At 49.3% G+C, this 17,236-nt stretch overlaps 1 protein-coding gene and 1 long non-coding RNA gene across 2 annotated transcripts; one reads left to right on the forward strand and one right to left on the reverse strand.

Moving 5' to 3' along the window:
- The first annotated feature begins 1,760 nt into the window (after nt 1–1,760).
- Nucleotides 1,761–4,135, forward strand: LOC122469022. Its single transcript, XR_006293373.1, has 2 exons — nt 1,761–2,003; nt 2,657–4,135. It is a non-coding gene; the product is annotated as an uncharacterized LOC122469022 (long non-coding RNA).
- Nucleotides 4,136–5,600: 1,465 nt separating this feature from the next.
- Nucleotides 5,601–9,722, reverse strand: FOXA1 (forkhead box A1). The gene is made up of 2 exons (XM_043556025.1): nt 9,476–9,722; nt 5,601–7,216 (listed from the first exon to the last, which is right to left on the reverse strand). The coding sequence occupies exons 1-2, from the start codon at nt 9,545–9,547 to the stop codon at nt 5,855–5,857; spliced, it is 1,434 nt and encodes a 477-aa protein (XP_043411960.1). The 5' UTR covers nt 9,548–9,722; the 3' UTR covers nt 5,601–5,854.
- Between the last annotated feature and the right edge of the window lie 7,514 nt (nt 9,723–17,236).

A 17,236-nucleotide genomic window follows, 5' to 3' on the forward strand; every position in this document is an offset into this window, starting at 1 on the left:
CTCGTGCATAATGGGTCCTTAAAGTTAAATATATAAACGAAACAAACCACCACGAAACCCCTTACAGTTCTCATTATATTGGTTGTGTTTTAAAATACCAGCTCTTTGGTGTGAAAGAAAGGGAAAAAACAACAACAACTGACCTAGGACATGATTAGACAAGCAAAGGAGTAACTAAAATTTCATGGGAGAGAGGAAAGAAACTAAAGAGATTTCTGGTTGAATGCATTGTTCCCTATTTCGAAGTAGTCCTTTGGGGGGTATTTCCAGGTTGTTTTTCTGGGTTTCAGGGATTTTTTAAGAAAAAGACCGTGATGTAATCTTGAGGAGAGAAATATAAAGTCAACCAAGGGAAACCTCACACTTAGAACTGGGAGTCAGGCCTGCCTTAGTACTGGCCGCTCTGAACTTGATCTTGATGGGCCTTGACCAGCATCCCACCTGGATTCGGAGGTCCCCAAGCACCTATTTCATTTAAGCCTTTTCCTTCCCAGATTTTGAGGGAGAATATTCTGCTTTTATACTTTACATTGAGTAGAACATATAGAAGTGGCATCTAGAAAGAAGGTGGCTTCTCACTTTCTCAGGCTACAGAGGAGAGCTTGTGCTTACCATGAGCTCTGCTTTTTTTGCTCTGTAGTCATAGCTGACATAATTGGAGAAATGAAGAAGTTAGAGAAAGGTAGCAAGTGAGGATTTCCCTCTTGTCAGGTTTTTAAAAAATGTTTATAGTAAGAAAATGTATGCATTGTACACGTTAAAATTGAAATGCATGGGTATTCTCCAACTCCATATTGCTTGCCAGAATGATGGCTGGAGTTGAGGGTGGTGAGGGTTGCAGTCTGCAGGGTCCAAAGTTCAGTGAACCCAGCTAGACTGGGAGCTAAAAGAGAGACACCAATGAAACCATTATGGCCTTAAATGTAACTATTTGGAAGAAAAAAAACCAGAACATTTAATCTGTTAAATGTTATTTGGATACACCAAATAGGATCAGTGGTAGAAAATAAAACTTGCAGAAATGGCTGCTGTAAAAAACAACACACCTTATATCTCCCCAAATAGATTCTATTTCTAGATGAAAAGGTTGTAGAATCTTCCAACTTGTTTCATTTTATTACACTCTTACTCTCATGAGTTTCTATTGATGTTAATGATTCCTTGTATTTGAGAAAATCTTATTTCTAAATTTCTGCATAATTTATTGACCTATTTTGTCCAAGGTAGTTTACAAATAGTCAACTTTTTGCACATAATTATCTCGAACTAATTAGACATTATCTTAACTCCATTTAGTTGCAAAACACATTTTACTACAATTCAAATAAGCGATTAAGATTTAATTTTTGAAAATAAAATATTTCTACAAATTTATTAAACATCTATTAAATAATTTAAGCAATTTTATCTTTTCAATGAGTATTTCCTCTTGACATATTGAAGTATCACATTAAAATACATTATAGCTAAATGTTCTACATTATTACTGCTAAATCAACAGAAAACCAATTGATCTTAAGGAAAGGTTAATTAATTTGGGCTACAGGTCTCCTACTTTGGTCTGCATTGAAAGGAATTTGAATTGATCGCAGAAGTTTTTGCAAAGAAACTGAATAAGCATTTTTGTGGAACTCAGATCAATTTTTCAAAGAGCCAAAACAAAATTTTTACATTTTATCACTCCAGGAACTCTTTTATGCTGTAGATCATTCAAATCTGTTAGACTCCTGAGAAAAACAATGTTTTTTTGTATGCTTTCAGTGAAATCAGTTGAGTATTCTAGGCTTCAGAAAATGAAAACAGAAGTTAAGAACTTTAATAGGATTGTTTGTTTAATCCCTCCTCCCTTAATAATTCTCACCAGCTTATTCTGCTATGAAGAGTTCAAGAAGGGACAATGGAAATTACATTTTATTTGTGACGTACACACTGTAATAGCCATCATGTAGAAACAGACCGAGCTGCCTTCTACTTGGGAACACTTCTAAGTTGTGTAGTTTCTGGTGAGCTTTTCTTCTTCCCTATCTGTGTTTAGTTGTCTTTTTCTCTTTATATCAATTTAAAAAATGCGTCAGTCCCGGAACCAGGTGAAAGTTACATGTAAAGTTCTCTTCCCCTGGACTCCACTCACTCCCAAAACAGTTTTGTTTTCTTCCAAAAGTGCTCAGTGGTGGCGTCGTCACAGCATCGGAGGGCCTCGGCAGCTTTGCTCTAGGGTCTGTAGGAAGGGTTTTGTTTTTTGGGTTTTTTTTCTTCTCACTCCCTCCCGCCCCATCCGGAGACCCCTCCCCCACCACGAGGGAAATTCCTAAATAAAGCGAGCCCGGTGGCCCGCGGCTGAGCGGTCAGCATCCCCTTTCCGGCCCTCATCTACGGGAGTGTCCGAGGTGAAGAAATACAGAAACTCGACGACGAAAAGGGGGGCGGGCGGGGGTCACGAGAAGGTGCCGCGCTCGAGGAGGGTCCTGGCACTCCCTCGGAACCACAGATGTTTTCCTCCTGGCCCTGGGGCGCGGCGCCCCAGCCCCGGGCGTTCCGGCGTTTGTGTGTCCGGGTTTCCGAGGAAGGGATTACGCAGCGGGAGCAGCCGCGGCAACGCGGGCGTTGGGCCACAGTAGCGGTAAAGCGACGCCTGGCCTTCTTTGTTGACTTTTAGGTCTCGGGCTCAACAGAAGATTTATTCGCTAGGAGGGGAAAATGCCCAAACAATGAAGAACTAACTGCACTTGTCACCCCGAGATGCTTGCGGGCCTGCTCTGTCCCCCTTCCCCGGCAACCGGCTGCCTTTGCCCCAAACGGCGCACAACCTAACGCGCGGGGCGCAGATCCCCTCGGCCAGACGTTGCAGAGCGCGCGCAAGGTGCCCGGGGAGGGGGGAGGGGGCGGTTTACTGCCCAGAGGTGGCGGAAAATCGCCTGAGAACCCCACGAGACCAGCTCCCCGAGATCCACCGTGCAGGCTTCTCAGGCAGATTTCCAAGGTAGCCTCTGTGGTCAGCCAACGGCGCTTCGCCCCCCGCAAGCCTAGAAAAAGTCTTTGCCAAGTAACAGAGAGCTAAGGCCGACTTAAGCCCAGAGGGTGAAGCAAAACATTGATATTGCTAATTTGTTAAAGAGAGGAAGGGAACATCACCGAGGGGTAGACGATTTAGATTCAGTGCGGCTGGTAAAATTCCTAGGCCCAAACTCACGCCCTCATATCACATTTGGAATTCGAATTTACAAACTTTTGTTTACCTGCTATATAAATATAAGTAACTATTGAGATTGAAAGCTTTTTCCTCTCTTTGGGACTTTAATGTCCTCCCGAGAGGCCTCTAAATTAGGTTTTGAAATTATTCAAACCAGTTATTTCTCTCTCCTCCTTTCATTAGCTGAAGTGTGTGTGTGTGGGGGGGGAGGGCTTGGATTTCTGGATTTTTCTCAAGTGCTACACGCCACCCCCTCTCTCATCTGGGGAGGCAATTACGCGATAATTAAGGGACTCACACAGCTCTTTTTATCTTGTCCGCAGTGTGGAGTGGGGCGATCAAAGTAAAGGCTGTCCAAGTTCAAGCCTTGGCGAGGATGGAGTTCATACACAGGGGCTCAGGCAGGCTAGCCTCTGCTTGGGCTGGTGTTGTTATTGTTGATGTCAATCCGAACAAGACTTACAAAGAAATAGGTGGACTGGAAAGTGAGCCTACTATCAAAGGAGATTAATGATTTTGTGATCTCAAGCAACTGTAGGGGTGTGAAGTTGCATTTAAAAGCTTCTTAGAAGGCAAACAAATCAGCTTTAAGTTCTCAGGAATGATATTTTTAGAAACCGTATTTTTAGAAGTATCTTCACAAAATACAAAATAGCAGCTACCCTGAAATGTCCTGATGGCACAAAGCTTCCCCTGCAGGAGTGAATTAACTTGCCTCCCCTTCACCCCCTCCAAAGCAACCATGATGGTTGAGTTTTGTTTCTCTTTTAATGGAAAAAAAAAAAAAAGAGAGAGAGAGAGTTCAGGATTCTTTGTTGTGGACAACTTAATTTTATCAGCCACATATGATATTTTATTCTCCTAGAATACTTCTCAGATAAGGGAAAATTCTACATTGAGGAAGGGGGCACCGTATATTAATGAATTTGATTTCATTGTGGACAGGCTCAAAGGAAACATAGAAGGCTTAAGCTCATCTCAAAAACTGAAGTAAACATTACTGGGAATAAACAATCTTAAAAATCTCAATTCTTGGGATATCACATCAATTTATCTACCCACTTTTATTACATTACTGTAACTGCTTTTTACTAGCCTCAAGTTCATGTAATAAACATAAACAAAACAATTTTGTTTTAGATCATTTTCCTTTTTGCCATTTATATTCAGTGCCGGACTTTGCAAAATATCATAATCAGAATTCCTATTTTGGACTTAATTAAGGAAAATAACAGAAATACTTTTTTTTGTTAACATTTGATTTATTTAAAGTCCTTAACTGCAAATGATCAAGAACATATTCCACGGCTTAAAATTTATCATTTTTGTTATTTAAATCAAAATATTTTAATTACAATCACATTGATAAAATTAACATTTTTAATTTGTAATTTTAACCATCATTTAAAGTAATTTCAACTATAAAGAAAAAAAAAAGGAATAAACCATGCAATAAATTAACATTGAGAAAGCAAAGAAGAAGAATGAAACCCGTCTGGCTATACTAACACCATGTCCAGCTGTGAAAAGTGCATTAACACTGAATGAAACAAGCACATGATGGCAATAATTAAAATGGCCACAATCAATTGGATTTTGGGATCTTGGACCAAATTTTGAAATACCACTCCCTATATCTTATCTCTCCTCCAACATTGTAATATTCCCTTTTTCCTGGAAAAAAATATTATTTAAATGGTATAGATACAGAGAAGCTAATTTTATACATGTTCTGTGACCTCAGAATGACATGACAATGGCACTCTGCAAAGCAAGGAGCAGAGTTATTGAGGATTGCAATTCTTGAGGAATTGATTCCCAGGGCTATATGTGGGTAGAGAGGACAAGGGAGAGGGATGTCTTTGTAACTTCTTGGTCAGGCAACTCTTGAAAATGTAGCATGTATAACACCTACGTATTACTTCTATATGTTATGCAAATATATGGAGGATGTCTACATATCTGAGCATGTGCATAAATAAGTTCGTACATAATATATACGTATTCCATATCTGAATGTATCAGAAATGTAAGCTGAATAACAAATGGCTCTGATGTTTATAATCAGTTTATGTTTTGCTGCATAACAGCAGTATTGTCCTTCAAATACTTTTAATAGTCCCTAGTGTCTACTTGTTTCTTCACTCTTTCAGTTCTTATGGTTAAGAGTATTGCCATAGACCTGTAAACTTGTGGAGAGGTCAGGTGGTGGAAGGGGGGGGAAGCACAAACAAATATTTTACAAGTTTGACCATCTTTCTTCTTCTTCTTCTTTTTTTTTTTTAAATAAACCCTGCACAGACTGGAATGTGTCTGGAGGGGAAAGAGGGAAGGGACAGGAATAAGGAAATAGGAAGATTTTATATATACATTTGTGGATCGTTAAACTTGGCAGGAAAAATTTTTTTTGTTGGTTTGGGATGGGTTTTCTTTGTAATAATATACACAAGGCATTTTGAATACAATAACAAAGTAACAGTCCTTTGCACTGGGGAAAAGATTGTGCACACACACACAAAAAAATGAAATAAAAATAGTTGGGATTTTATTATGCTGTTGTCGGCTCGATATGTGTGGTTTGGTTTGCTGTTGATTTTCTCTCTGTGTGTCTCTCTCTCTTGCTACCAGCATGGCCATGCCAGACAAACCCCCAGTCCCAGGGAGCTAGGAAGTGTTTAGGACGGGTCTGGAATACACACCTTGGTAGTACGCTGGCTCCAGGGCTGAGGGCTCGATGGGGCTCCTGGTGGCCACCGAGGCGCTGCCGAGCGGCAGGCTGGCGGGCAACGCAGCGCCATAGGGCGAGTACTGTAGTGCCTGCTCGTACGCCTTGAAGTCCAGCTTGTGCTGCTGCTCCGAGGAGGACATGAGGTTGTTGATGGAAAAGGGGTGGTTGAAGGAGTAGTGGGGGTCCCCTTTCAGGTGCAGCTGGGACTCGTGGGGTGCCAGGCCATGCGCCGGGTGGGAGGGAGGCACAGAAACCAGTGCCCCTGGCCCAGAGCTGATCGGGGGCGCCGCCGAGGAGGCTGGAGTCTTCAACTCCGAGGCGCCCCCTGTCGCTGTCGCCCCGTTGTGGTCCAGAGTCTGGGGGCTGGCAGCCGGCCCGGGGGCCGGCGCGCCCTCTAGCTGGCCCGCCTTACCGTGCACGCCCCGATGAAGGGGAGAATTGGCACTGGGGTTGGCGGCGCTCGAGGGGTCCTTGCGGCTCTCCGGGCCGCCCTTGGCGCCGCCGCCGCCGCTGCCGCCGCCGCCGCCTCCGCTCCCGCTTCCGCCCCCGGCCCCTGGCTGCTTCTCACACTTGAAGCGCTTCTGTCGGCGCAAGTAACAACCGTTCTCAAACATGTTGCCGGAGTCCGGGTGCAGCGTCCAGTAGGAGCCTTTGCCTGGCTTGTCCGGGGATCGCGCCACTTTGACGAAGCAGTCGTTGAAGGACAGCGAGTGCCGGATGGAGTTCTGCCAACGTTGCTGGTTCTGCCGGTAATAAGGGAAGAGGTCCATGATCCACTGGTAGATCTCGCTTAGCGTGAGCATCTTGCTGGGCGCCTGCTGGATGGCCATGGTGATGAGCGAGATGTACGAGTAGGGCGGCTTGGCGTGCGGGTAGCTGCGCTTGAAAGTCTTGGCGTCGCCGCCGCCACTCGCTCGGCTGCGGCCCAGGTTGGACGGCGCGTACGCCATGGGGCTCATGCACGGGTTCATGGCAGCGGCGTAGGGGCTCAGGCCGTTCATGGAGGCCGCGGGCTGCGCGCCCATGGCGCCCATGCCGCCGGGGCTCAGCGTTGTCCCCATGGCCGTCACGCCCGCAGCCGTCATGCTGTTCATGGCGCCCGCGGAGCCTCCTGGCATGCCAGCCACCGCGCCCGGACTCAGACCGGCGCCCAGGCCCGGGTTTGCGTAGGACATGTTGAACGAAGCTGGGGTCATGTTGCCGCTGGTGGTCATGGTGTTCATGGTCATGTAGGTGTTCATGGAGTTCATAGAGCCCAGGCCCGAGTTCATGTTGCTGACGGGGACCGAGGAGTAGGCCTGGAGCAGAGATAGCAAGTGAAGAGGCCCCAAAGGGCGGGGTTAGTGGTGGGCGCGGGCGGCGGATCCTCCCGGGGCAAACCCGGAGATTTGCAGAGAGCATTTCTGCAAAGCATAGGACCCCCCACCCGGGGCAAACCGTCAGGCGCCCTCCCTAGAAAGAGCAAAAAAATGTCTTGCGCGGCAGGGGAAAAATCCTATCGCGGCAGGCATGAAAGAGAAGCGCTCACAGAAAATATGTCCCCAGGAAGATGTGTAATCGCCTTACATGCCAGGCCCAGGGGCCGGCTTCTGGGGTCCCTCCAGCGCCTACCCCATCCACGCCAGTTGGTATCCCAGTCTCCACCCCAGGCCGGCCTCAGCGAAGCCCTTTTGGTTAAAAGGAGTTTTAACCAAACTAGAGAAAAAAGGCGGTGCAGCCTGGGGGTGTGCAACAGAAACACCAGCTCTGTGCCTATCTTGCCTAAGCCTGAGCTGACCGCGGAGCACTCTGTTGTACGGGGTGGCTGTTAATTAAACTCTCCCTGATAGGACTAATTATTCATGGCCGTATGACCCATCCATTTCTCAACAACTGGCTTTATACACCCTTAGCATTTTTTTTCCCCCAAATGGTGACTTTGTTATAATATTTACGAGTAATGTTTCCCATCTACTTGTAGCAACTGTAATATTAAAAGGGAAAGAAACTCAAGTTAAATAAGTTTGGAGAAAAATTAAAAATAGATCTACAAGAAGAGAAGGGGCTGGGAGGGGTGATTAATAATATCAATGCACTACACTTAACTTTAGCATGACTTCACATGTACATCTCTTTAAGACATTCAAAAACTTGCATCAATTTCGTTATCTATTTTCAGCCCCATAACATTTAAACATTTTGGTGACACAGTTTGTTGGTATAATCTATTTTGTTTCACATACTGTTATGTTGCTGCGGATCATTTCAAAGACTGGCTTTAAAATCTCACTTTAAATTTCTAAATCAAAGTCGACTTACTTTCTCTTAATGCTATTCTATTTCCCAATTCTCAGCTTTAACCTATAAGGAAGCTCTTTCCATAGGGGACTTCATTGACTAGTGGGTCAAGATGACTGCATTGAATTAAACCCGAGGAAGAATTCTGAGCTCATTTTTAAGCCAACAGTAGGAGAAAACCCTTATCAACAGCAATTTGGGAATGCACTATATATGTTAACAGTATACAGTCAGAAACATAAAAACTTCTGATAATTTAATAAAAATAATATAAATTTTTTCATCAGCAAATACAATTCCATTTGAAAACATAAAATCTGTACAGATTTAACACTCTGCTATGGTATACAAATAAACTCAAGCTAAGTTTGTAAATATAAAAATACACAAATCTAAATAAAACAATTACCATAAAAATATTTCCTGATTCTACATTTTTCTGTCCATGTCTTAAAGTATTTTTTACTTTCGTTTTTTTTTTTTTCTTTTCTTCTCCCCAAGATTATTCCAAGGCAATATCATTAAATGTTTTTAACAATGGTGAACTTTTGGGGGTTAATCGCCAGCTGTTTCCAGGGAAATACTTCTAGTAGATGGTGGTCCTGCCTGTACCTGGTTTTCCTCACAATCCCTTTGTGCACATTGTAAAATAAACCACATGAACGTGCCACCAAGGGGACAATGAAGAGAAACAGGTTCCCGGTTCGCCGTGCTGGAGGAAAAGTCAGTTCGCACCAGCGCCACCCAGCGGTTCTACGGTAGAATGAGCACACTTCTCCCCAAACAGGGCTTTTAAAGAAGTTTCATAAAATTTCGGAATCGTTTCATTATTAAGACGCTCAACTTAACGGCGGCGCGCTTTCATCTGAAGACATCTTCGAATTCAACCATGGGAGGAAGAGGTCGCCCTGCAGACAAGCTCTGTCTTTCCTAAAGTTACCTCCAACTCGTGCCGGCGCCCGCCCGCCAACCCGTGGCACCCCGGGCCTGGTTCCGGCTCTCGCTCTCCGCAAAGAGGCAAGTGCTTTCCAGACAGGGTGCTTTAAAAGCCCACAGTTTCCTAAAACCTTCTGGCCCGCTCCAAGCGCCGAGGTCCAGCCTCCCTCGCGGGGCAGCGGATCCGGCTCCAAGGCCCGACCAAGGCCTGGTCGGGATCACATCGGGGGGTGGGCAGACAGCGATGGCACGGAGAAGGCGCCCACAGCCCGCCAGCCGCCCACCCTGCCGGGCGTCCCCCCGCACCGGCTTCGGGAGCGTCCCGCCTGCCGCCCGCCTCTCACCTCCTGTGTGTCCGCGTAGTAGCTGTTCCAGTCGCTGCTCTCATGCCCTTCCATCTTCACAGTCCCTAACATCCTGGAGCCACCCTGCCCGATGCAACCATCCAGCCCTGTGCGAAGCGACGGGGCAGCCGCGCGGCGCAGGGCGGGGGGCGGAGAGCCGAGCAGCTGCAGTCACCCGAACGCCCGCGCCAGCCCAACGCCACCCTAGCAAGGAGGAAGCCAGGCGCTGCGGGGCGCGGCGTGCGCGGCGGAGGCGGCGCGGCGGGCGGGGGCAGGCGGCGGCCGCGGAGCGCGGCGCCCGGGAGCGCCTCCGCGGGAAGTGAGCGGGTGGCCTCTGCGAGACGAGTGCAGTTGAGCTGATGTGGATCTTACGTCGCTCGAGTGCCCACCTCCTCGTCCTCTCCCCATTTGTCCGCCGCACAAAGACGCTCGCACCTACAAAGCCCGAGGTGCACCTGCGAGGCGACCGCCCGCCAGTCCAGCCGCCGCGCCTCCCGCCCAGCGGCGCTGCCACTGCGCGCCCCCTGCGCCCCCGCCCGCCGAGCCCCCTCCCTCAAACCCGGCCCTCACTTTGTTTGCAAAGCAGCGTAATTGGTTTAAGCCCGGAGGCTGGGGGAAGAGGGAAATGGGGTTGGGGGGGGTAACCCCCTTTGAAAGAGGAAAAAAGAAAAATAGGCGGGGCCGGGCAGTCTAACGAGGGTTCTGGATAGGAACCGCGCAGCCGGAGAAAGGCTGGGGGCGGTGGCGTTGGAGCCCCGGCTCGCAGGGCAGTGCCAGCTAAATGACCCCAGGGTCCCTCCCCAGGGGGACCCACCGCCTTCCAGGGGCCGCCGGCTGCAGCCCCGTCCCGCGCCCCTCTTGCTCTTCTGCCCGCTTCCAGCCCCCACCGTCCTGATTACTGACCCAAAGTTCAACCCTGGGAGACTGGAGAATACAGACCAACCCCTTCCCCTGATTTCAGGCTTGCAAAAGGAGAAAGCCCCACTTTTGCCCCTTCACTAGAAACTCGGCCATCTGAGTTTCTCAACCTAGCCGAGTGACGTTAGGCCTATCTGGGCTCCTGGCTAGCAGAGTGGAGACGCTGCCACGAAACCCGTACCTGCGGCTAAGAGCAGGTGAGTCACAGCACCGTTTTTATATCTTTATGACATAACTTTTTTTTTTTTTTCCGCCTCGGTCCGCTCTACTTCCCTTGTCATCTGTAGCGATCATAAAGAGGAAGAAACTGAGAACAGATGTCTGTGTGATAGGGCAGGCGCATCCGAGTCGGGCCGTCCTCCTCTGCCCAGCTCCTCCTCCTCCTGCCCCCCTTCTGCAAACCCCGGGGACTGAGCTGAGGCGACCGTCTGGTTTCTGATAGGGAAAGGTCAGGGGGAGGGGACATCTCCCTAAATGCGCGCGTTAACTGGGAGAACATGAACCGAGGTGCCGGAATGCATCCGCTCCGTAAGGGAGGTGCCAGGCTTGAAGCCAGGGATGGCGTGCGGCGGTCCCTGGTCCCATCCCAGACCCAGAGGGGCCAGGCTAGCGCCCTGGGCGCTTGCGTGGTTCCTAATGGGTCTTGGACATTGGCGGGAAGTTTTCCCCCAAGCAAATCCTCTTGGTCCTATAAGGTCCTGGATAGTGGATTGCCCACTAGTCCTGGGGAGAAGGACCAACTGATAAGCACTGAGTTGGTGATAGGCTGTGGGATGGTGCGTGTATTTCTGAGTATATGACTGTGCGTATGTGTGAGCTTCTTACTGAGTGTGATCATGTCTGTTTCTAAGTGTGTGGGGTGACCACGTGTGTGCTGTACTCTAGGTAGAACCCACTAGTTTTCTTGAAGTGACAACAAAATTAAATCTTTCTAAAATGACTTAAGAATCTGCAAAATATTCTTGCTTGGCAAAGTTTTAAGCATGTTATTAATCTCATATTAAGAAATGTGTTTTAACTTGTCTTTCAGATACCTTTCTCCCCTTGTACTTTGTTCTTTCAAATCTTTCTTCCTTGAAATCTGGCAACAGAATTACGTTAAATCCTTGAACCAAACAAATCTCTTAAATCAGCAGGGGAGCACGAGAGGGTGAAGATGTGCAGTTAAGGAAATAAAAAAGATAAAAGCATCGGATTACAATTCCTTTTTTAACAAAAGGGGGGGTGTCACATTGTAAGGAATGGAATGAGAGTGAAATTAAATCCACCTGGAACTCAGAGCAGGCGCCTTCTCCAACTGCAGCCTGCCCCTGTGGCTGCAAGTGCCACCATCAGTTTGTGTAAATGTATCTGTAAATGTGTGGATCTGCACAGCCTTCTCAGAGCCACCGCCAGAAACTAATTCTTTTGTGCAAAGTTCTCATCAGCAGCAGGACCTTGGTTTCATTTGTAAAGTACACGGATGCTTAGCTTCCTGGGCCTGATGGGTGTGTGTGGGGGGGGGGGTGGACTTTCAGTGCTAATGGAGCTTCCTTGTTCCTTCCCACAGTGATCCTCCAACGCCCTCTTGGCTCTTCAACAAAATCGAGCATGACTAGGGTATTTTCTATGGGTAGTAACAACCTAGTAATAGCTTCGGTACATAAAAAGCTGGTGCTTTAAGAAGTGGGGGTGGGGCGCTGTTGTTTTATGGGGGGGGTCAATTAAAAAATCAAATATTCTTCTTCTTTTAGCCCACTTTCTAAACCTACCAGAGCTCATCTTTAAAAAGAAAAAAAAAAGTCGAGGAAAAAAGCCTATAGCGGGATGTCCAAAGCAAAGTTTTTACAGGGCTTCTTCAAAGCCCAAGACTGGTGGTGAAGAGTGGGCTCTGACAACTGTAGAGCACTGATCCATCTTTAGAGTTCCTGGGTCGCCGCTGGAGGAATTACCCGGCTCACAGCAGCTCCTGTTATGTTGGGAGGGGAGGGGCGAGGAGGGGCAGGGGGGGGGGAGCGCTGAATCTTCCTGCAGGCGCCCCCGGAGAGCAGAGCCAGGGGAGTCTGGAACTCCGCACTCCTCCCTTAGCCTGAGATTTTAGTTCATAGAGCTGACTGCCTGCGGCCAAGAAGGAGGCTGGGTTAGCTCCCAGCCTTTCTTCATCTCAGTGGCGATATTCCAACACACCTAACAAATTTAGGAAGTGAAGTTCTAGGGTACTCAGATGCCAGCCAGTCATTTCCCAGAGTTTTAAAAGCGAATCATCAGGGCCATGCCGGGTCTTTGATTTAGAAAATAAACAACAAACAAACAAATAAAATAAAGCTGCAGTCTCAGGATTGCTGGCCGGTAGGTAGCCAGGTGCCATGCCTGGTTGCTGTAGTCTACTCGTCACAAAACCTCGTCTCCCAAATAGGCCCTGTCTTTACGCTTTGCAGGAGGCTGTGCTGTGCTTTCCTCGGGAGGCTGGGTGGACTCGAGGGCAGCCACGTGGCGGCTGCTGGGGCGTCTCGGGCGGATCTCGCTCGGCTAGGACGGGTGTGCGCCAGCTAAGTGCAGCCCAGGGGAAGGCAAGCTCCTCAGTCGGTGTGAGCCGCAGCGGTCCGTAAGGTGGTGCGACGACCGTCCAGGTGGCCTGGGGCTGAGGAAGCGGCCCCGCCCTTCCCGAAAGATGCGCCTTCTGCGCCTTTGGGGTCCGCTCCCAGCGCAGTCCCGGGTGTGGCGGCGGGCGGTACGACATTCACCCGCCAAACTCGGCCACCCTCGCTTCCCTTTCCCAGTATTACCTGGCTGGGATCTCCTTCCTCAGATCTTCACCAGGGCTGGGAGAAGCAGGGGGTGACGACGGCGAGAGACGGCTCGCGCCTCAGGCCTTGGGCCCAGCCCTCTGTCAGTGGCTGCGCCGGGGTCCTTCCCATTTAGCCAGACTGCAGGGTGCGCAGGGAGCAGTGGCGGCGGGCCTCTGTGGTGCTCTGTGGAGCCTCCCGAGGACTTCCCTCTGGGGGTCTCCCTAGTCTGTCCCCTATCTCCACCGACTTTCCTCCCCACAGCGGGCTGTGGCCGGGTCTCGACCGACGTGGGCCCAGCCGCCCTCGGTGCAGGGTGGTCCGACCTCCTTCTCCGCACACCCCCACCTGCCACCCAGATTAGAAGTTTACAGCCTTCGCCTGCGGGGCAGAATCAGATGCTAGGAAACTGAGACCAGCTGTCTTTCACGTGGTTCAAAGCAGACCTGCACTGGGACTCGGGTCCGTTTAGGACTGAGGGTGGCCTGGGACGCCGAAAGCAAACTGTTTGCACTTGCGTGTGACTGGCCTTCGCGAACCGAGGTGTGTGTCCGAGCCAGGAAAGGGGCCCGGGCGCCGCAGAGAGCGGCCCCCAGCGATGGCCTTCAGCCTCCAGCCCACGACTCGGGAGGCGCCGCAGCCCAAGACTTTGGGGCGCACTGCGCCCAGGGGGCCAGGAGAGGAGAAACGTCGAGCTCCCGTTCTTTCACGGGCTTTCTTCTTTTCCTTTACTTTTCTTTGTTTTCTCTTATCTTCCTTCCTCTGCCTTTCCTTCGATCGTTACATTATTAATCAGGAAATTGATTCACAACTCCCACGGCGTCCGACCCTAAGGAGGTAGGGGCCCTGGGACCACCTTACCAGCCTTGTCTGGCAGTTTCCGGCGGAGAAATCTCAGGTTCCGGGCCGCGCCCTGGCCCAATGTTTGTACTGAAAAAAAAAAAAATCTAGTGTAATATTTTAATCCCAATTCTTTATCTCTGGGTTTGTCCTTTCCCTTACTGCTCCTGGAGCCGCCGCCGGGTTTCTGAGCAGCCTGGGGCTCAGGCCTGGCTGGCCCGCAGCCGGATGTCGGAGCCGGAGCTGTTCCCTACCCGGCCTTGCCCTCGGGCGACAAAACCGTCCTTCTGGCCTTGAGCTAGGTCGCCTTGCCAAAATCAACTAGCATTTTCATGTATTCAAATGAGAAAGGTTGGGAAGGGCTACCTGCTCTCTTGGGCAATCCCTAGCCTTGGAAGGAAGGAGTAAGCGTCCTATCGGTACCTGCAGAGAACTGGAAACTTCCCTTCCTCGACGCCGGAGTAGCCTACGTGGCGCCCCCGCCCAGGCTGGGTCCCCAGGCTGTCGCGCATCTCTAGGCAGCTGTGTTCCCCAAGTTACCAACCGTCACCTCCAGCGAGAGGAAGTGCCCGGTCCCAGCTAGCCTCTCCTCACCCCTGTGCACCTCTTCCGCTCTGTCTCTGCTCAGTGCCGCCCATACTTTCCTCTGGCTACTTAAAAACTGCTAGGGTTGGGGTCCTAGAAGGACTGGGAAGTGCACGCTTCAGACACTGAGTTGGAAAATTAGGGGGGATGTGACAAAGTTTAGGTCTGACAGCAGAGAGGGAAGAGAGTGGTTGGGGCCCTACTGTGTGCCACCGACTAGATGGAGTGCTTTGAGATCCGGGCATTTGCCCCATCTGCTGCCCCAGGTGTGTAAGAGCTGGGAGCCTGAAAGCCTGAGAATTGACTCCACCCCACCGGCAGAAGCTAGCGCTAATGGGGAGCCAGTGGGGGAGACCAAGAGCCTCAGAAAACTCTAGAATGTTATCTCTCTCCTGGAGGCTGCCAGCTTAAACCTAAATCCTTCCCTAAGGTGGAGGAATATTTAGCTTCTCAGTCCCTTAACTCCACTCCCCAACCTACCCATCCTCCCCCACCCAACACACACACACACACACACACACACACACACACACACATCCAGGAGCTTTCCCACGGCCCCTCACTTGGCCCTGGTGGTTTAACTTTGGCTATTCAAATGTGATTGGCCTCAAATTTACATAGTTTTTTTTTTTAACAGATGCTTTTGTAACAATCATATAAATCATATCCTACACAAGGGGCAAAAAAAAAAAAAAAAAGGTAAAAATGCATTCTAGCCAGGCTTTTTTCATCGTACAGTCTTCCTCATCATCCCCCCCCACCCCCAAGTTTAAAATTGTGGATTGGACTGACAAAAAGACTAATTTATTGGCATGGCTAGAGGAAGATTGCATTCATTATTTAAAACTAAAATTCGACTGAAAGACATTGTTGAGTGGCTGCTTCTGGACTTCCAGCAGCTATTCCAGAGGTAACATCAGAAGAATCAAAAGCAGTGCATTTGTTTGAAGTTGCTTTTCCTTGTCCTATGGGCCACAGAGTAAAACTCACCTTGTCGTGAGTTTGTTTCTAAACAGAAACACTGGGAAGAGGCCTCCTTGTCAGCTTTCTCTTTTGCTGGGATACCAGCAAGATTTGCAGTAACTTTGACAACTTCCTGAATGCAGCTCTCCTGGTTGTCTACTTTAAATGGATCCAAGTAAGGAAATGAGGCTGCCAGCACTGGGCTTTACCTGTGGTGGTAAGTCAAGCCTAGCTTCCGGGGATGTGTGGTGAGGACGTTGCAGACCTTCCCAACCAGCTGAGCTCTGCTCTCCTTAGGTCCACGTCTTAATCTACATTCCTACCAAGGTTGTATCATTCTGAACAACATATTCCATTTGTGTCATTTTCATTTTTTTTTATCTCCCCCCTGGACTAGAAGATCTCTGGGGGTGGGGTCCACAGTCCCCACTGCCAAAGCAGAGCCTGGAGCATAGTAGACTTTCAATAAAGATTTGTTGACTCAATCAATAAACTGCCCCAATCCAGATGCTGGCCAGGCTGGCATCTGGTGAGAAAAGATGCTGGAGCCTAGAAACCTTATCCACTGAACTCCAAAGTCTCCAATTGAGAGAGGACCTTAGGGAATCCTCTTAGCTGGGGAGGGTGGCGGGGGGTGGGGAGGATGGTTATTTAACAAATGGACTGACAGACTTACAGTGAAATGGATGGACAAATGCTTCTGGCAGAAAGGCAGGGGTCTCGGAGCCCTGGAATCCCTGGGCTTCCAGACCAACTGGGCATGGCTCTTATCCTGGCATCCATGCTTGATATTAACCCAAATCGTCAGGGTGACATGATCAAATTGGAATGCCCCCACCTCATTGGTTTCTGGAATTAAGCAGCATGGGCACTACCACCCACCCCCACACTCACGTGCTTGCCTATCCAGGGCGTTCAACGTGCGACCAAAGGCAAATATTTCACTTTTCCCTCGTTGTGAAAAGGCAGCAGCCGAGCCTTTCCATAGCAGATATTGATTAAAAGTTAAAGAACCCCATCAACTTTCCATCAAGCAAAATGTTTCTCTCAGGGCTGTAGAGGAAACGTCCGTGTTTGAATAATATGTTTAAATTGGCAAGCAAACGAAGCGGAGCCCATGCACTGGGAAGGAAAAGCCTTGCAGCAGGGCTCTCTGTTAGTCCGGGGCGGTGTGCCCGCCTAAAAGCGTGTGGCGCGCTGCGTTCCCACCCTGGCGCTGGAGGGCGCCTGGGGAGCAGGCGGTGGTTAGGTCGGCGGGGTCTGCGCGTCGAGAGTGACTGACATGATCCTTCCGGGTGCCCGGCACTCTGTGGGCCTTGGCGGTGGCAGCGTGAGTGAGATTATCAAGCATTTACCCGAATTGCCTCCCTGTCTTTAGGATCCAAAGCGTTTTATTCCACACGCTTTCTCTGTGTGATGTCATGATTTTCTTAAAGGTCCACTAAACCTCTCGAAATTTGCTGTGTTGTTGCAAGGTATTAACTGGAGGCCTCTCGTGTCAACTTCTCCTCCTGAAGTTTTATTTGCCATGAGAGCATGCGTGGGAATCCTTGAGAGAGGAAGCCCATCTGCCTCCTTTTCTGGGCTCCTGTCACTACCTGGAAACTACCTGGCAGGCGATACCACAGCTGCATCTGGAGTCCTTGATGTGCGGCCCCCCTTCCCCTAACCCGTGCTGGGTGGTGTGGGG

This window comes from Prionailurus bengalensis, chromosome B3 (genome assembly GCF_016509475.1).
Source record: "Prionailurus bengalensis isolate Pbe53 chromosome B3, Fcat_Pben_1.1_paternal_pri, whole genome shotgun sequence".
Lineage (NCBI taxonomy): Eukaryota > Metazoa > Chordata > Mammalia > Carnivora > Felidae > Prionailurus > Prionailurus bengalensis.

Coding starts and splice junctions, on each gene's coding strand:
- FOXA1 (XM_043556025.1), bottom strand. CDS start 9,547: ATGTTAGGGACTGTGAAGATGGAAGGGCATGAGAGCAGCGACTGGAAC. Junction 7,217..9,475: donor ACTACGCGGACACACAGGAG/GTGAGAGGCGGG, acceptor TCTCTGCTCCAG/GCCTACTCCTCGGTCCCCGT.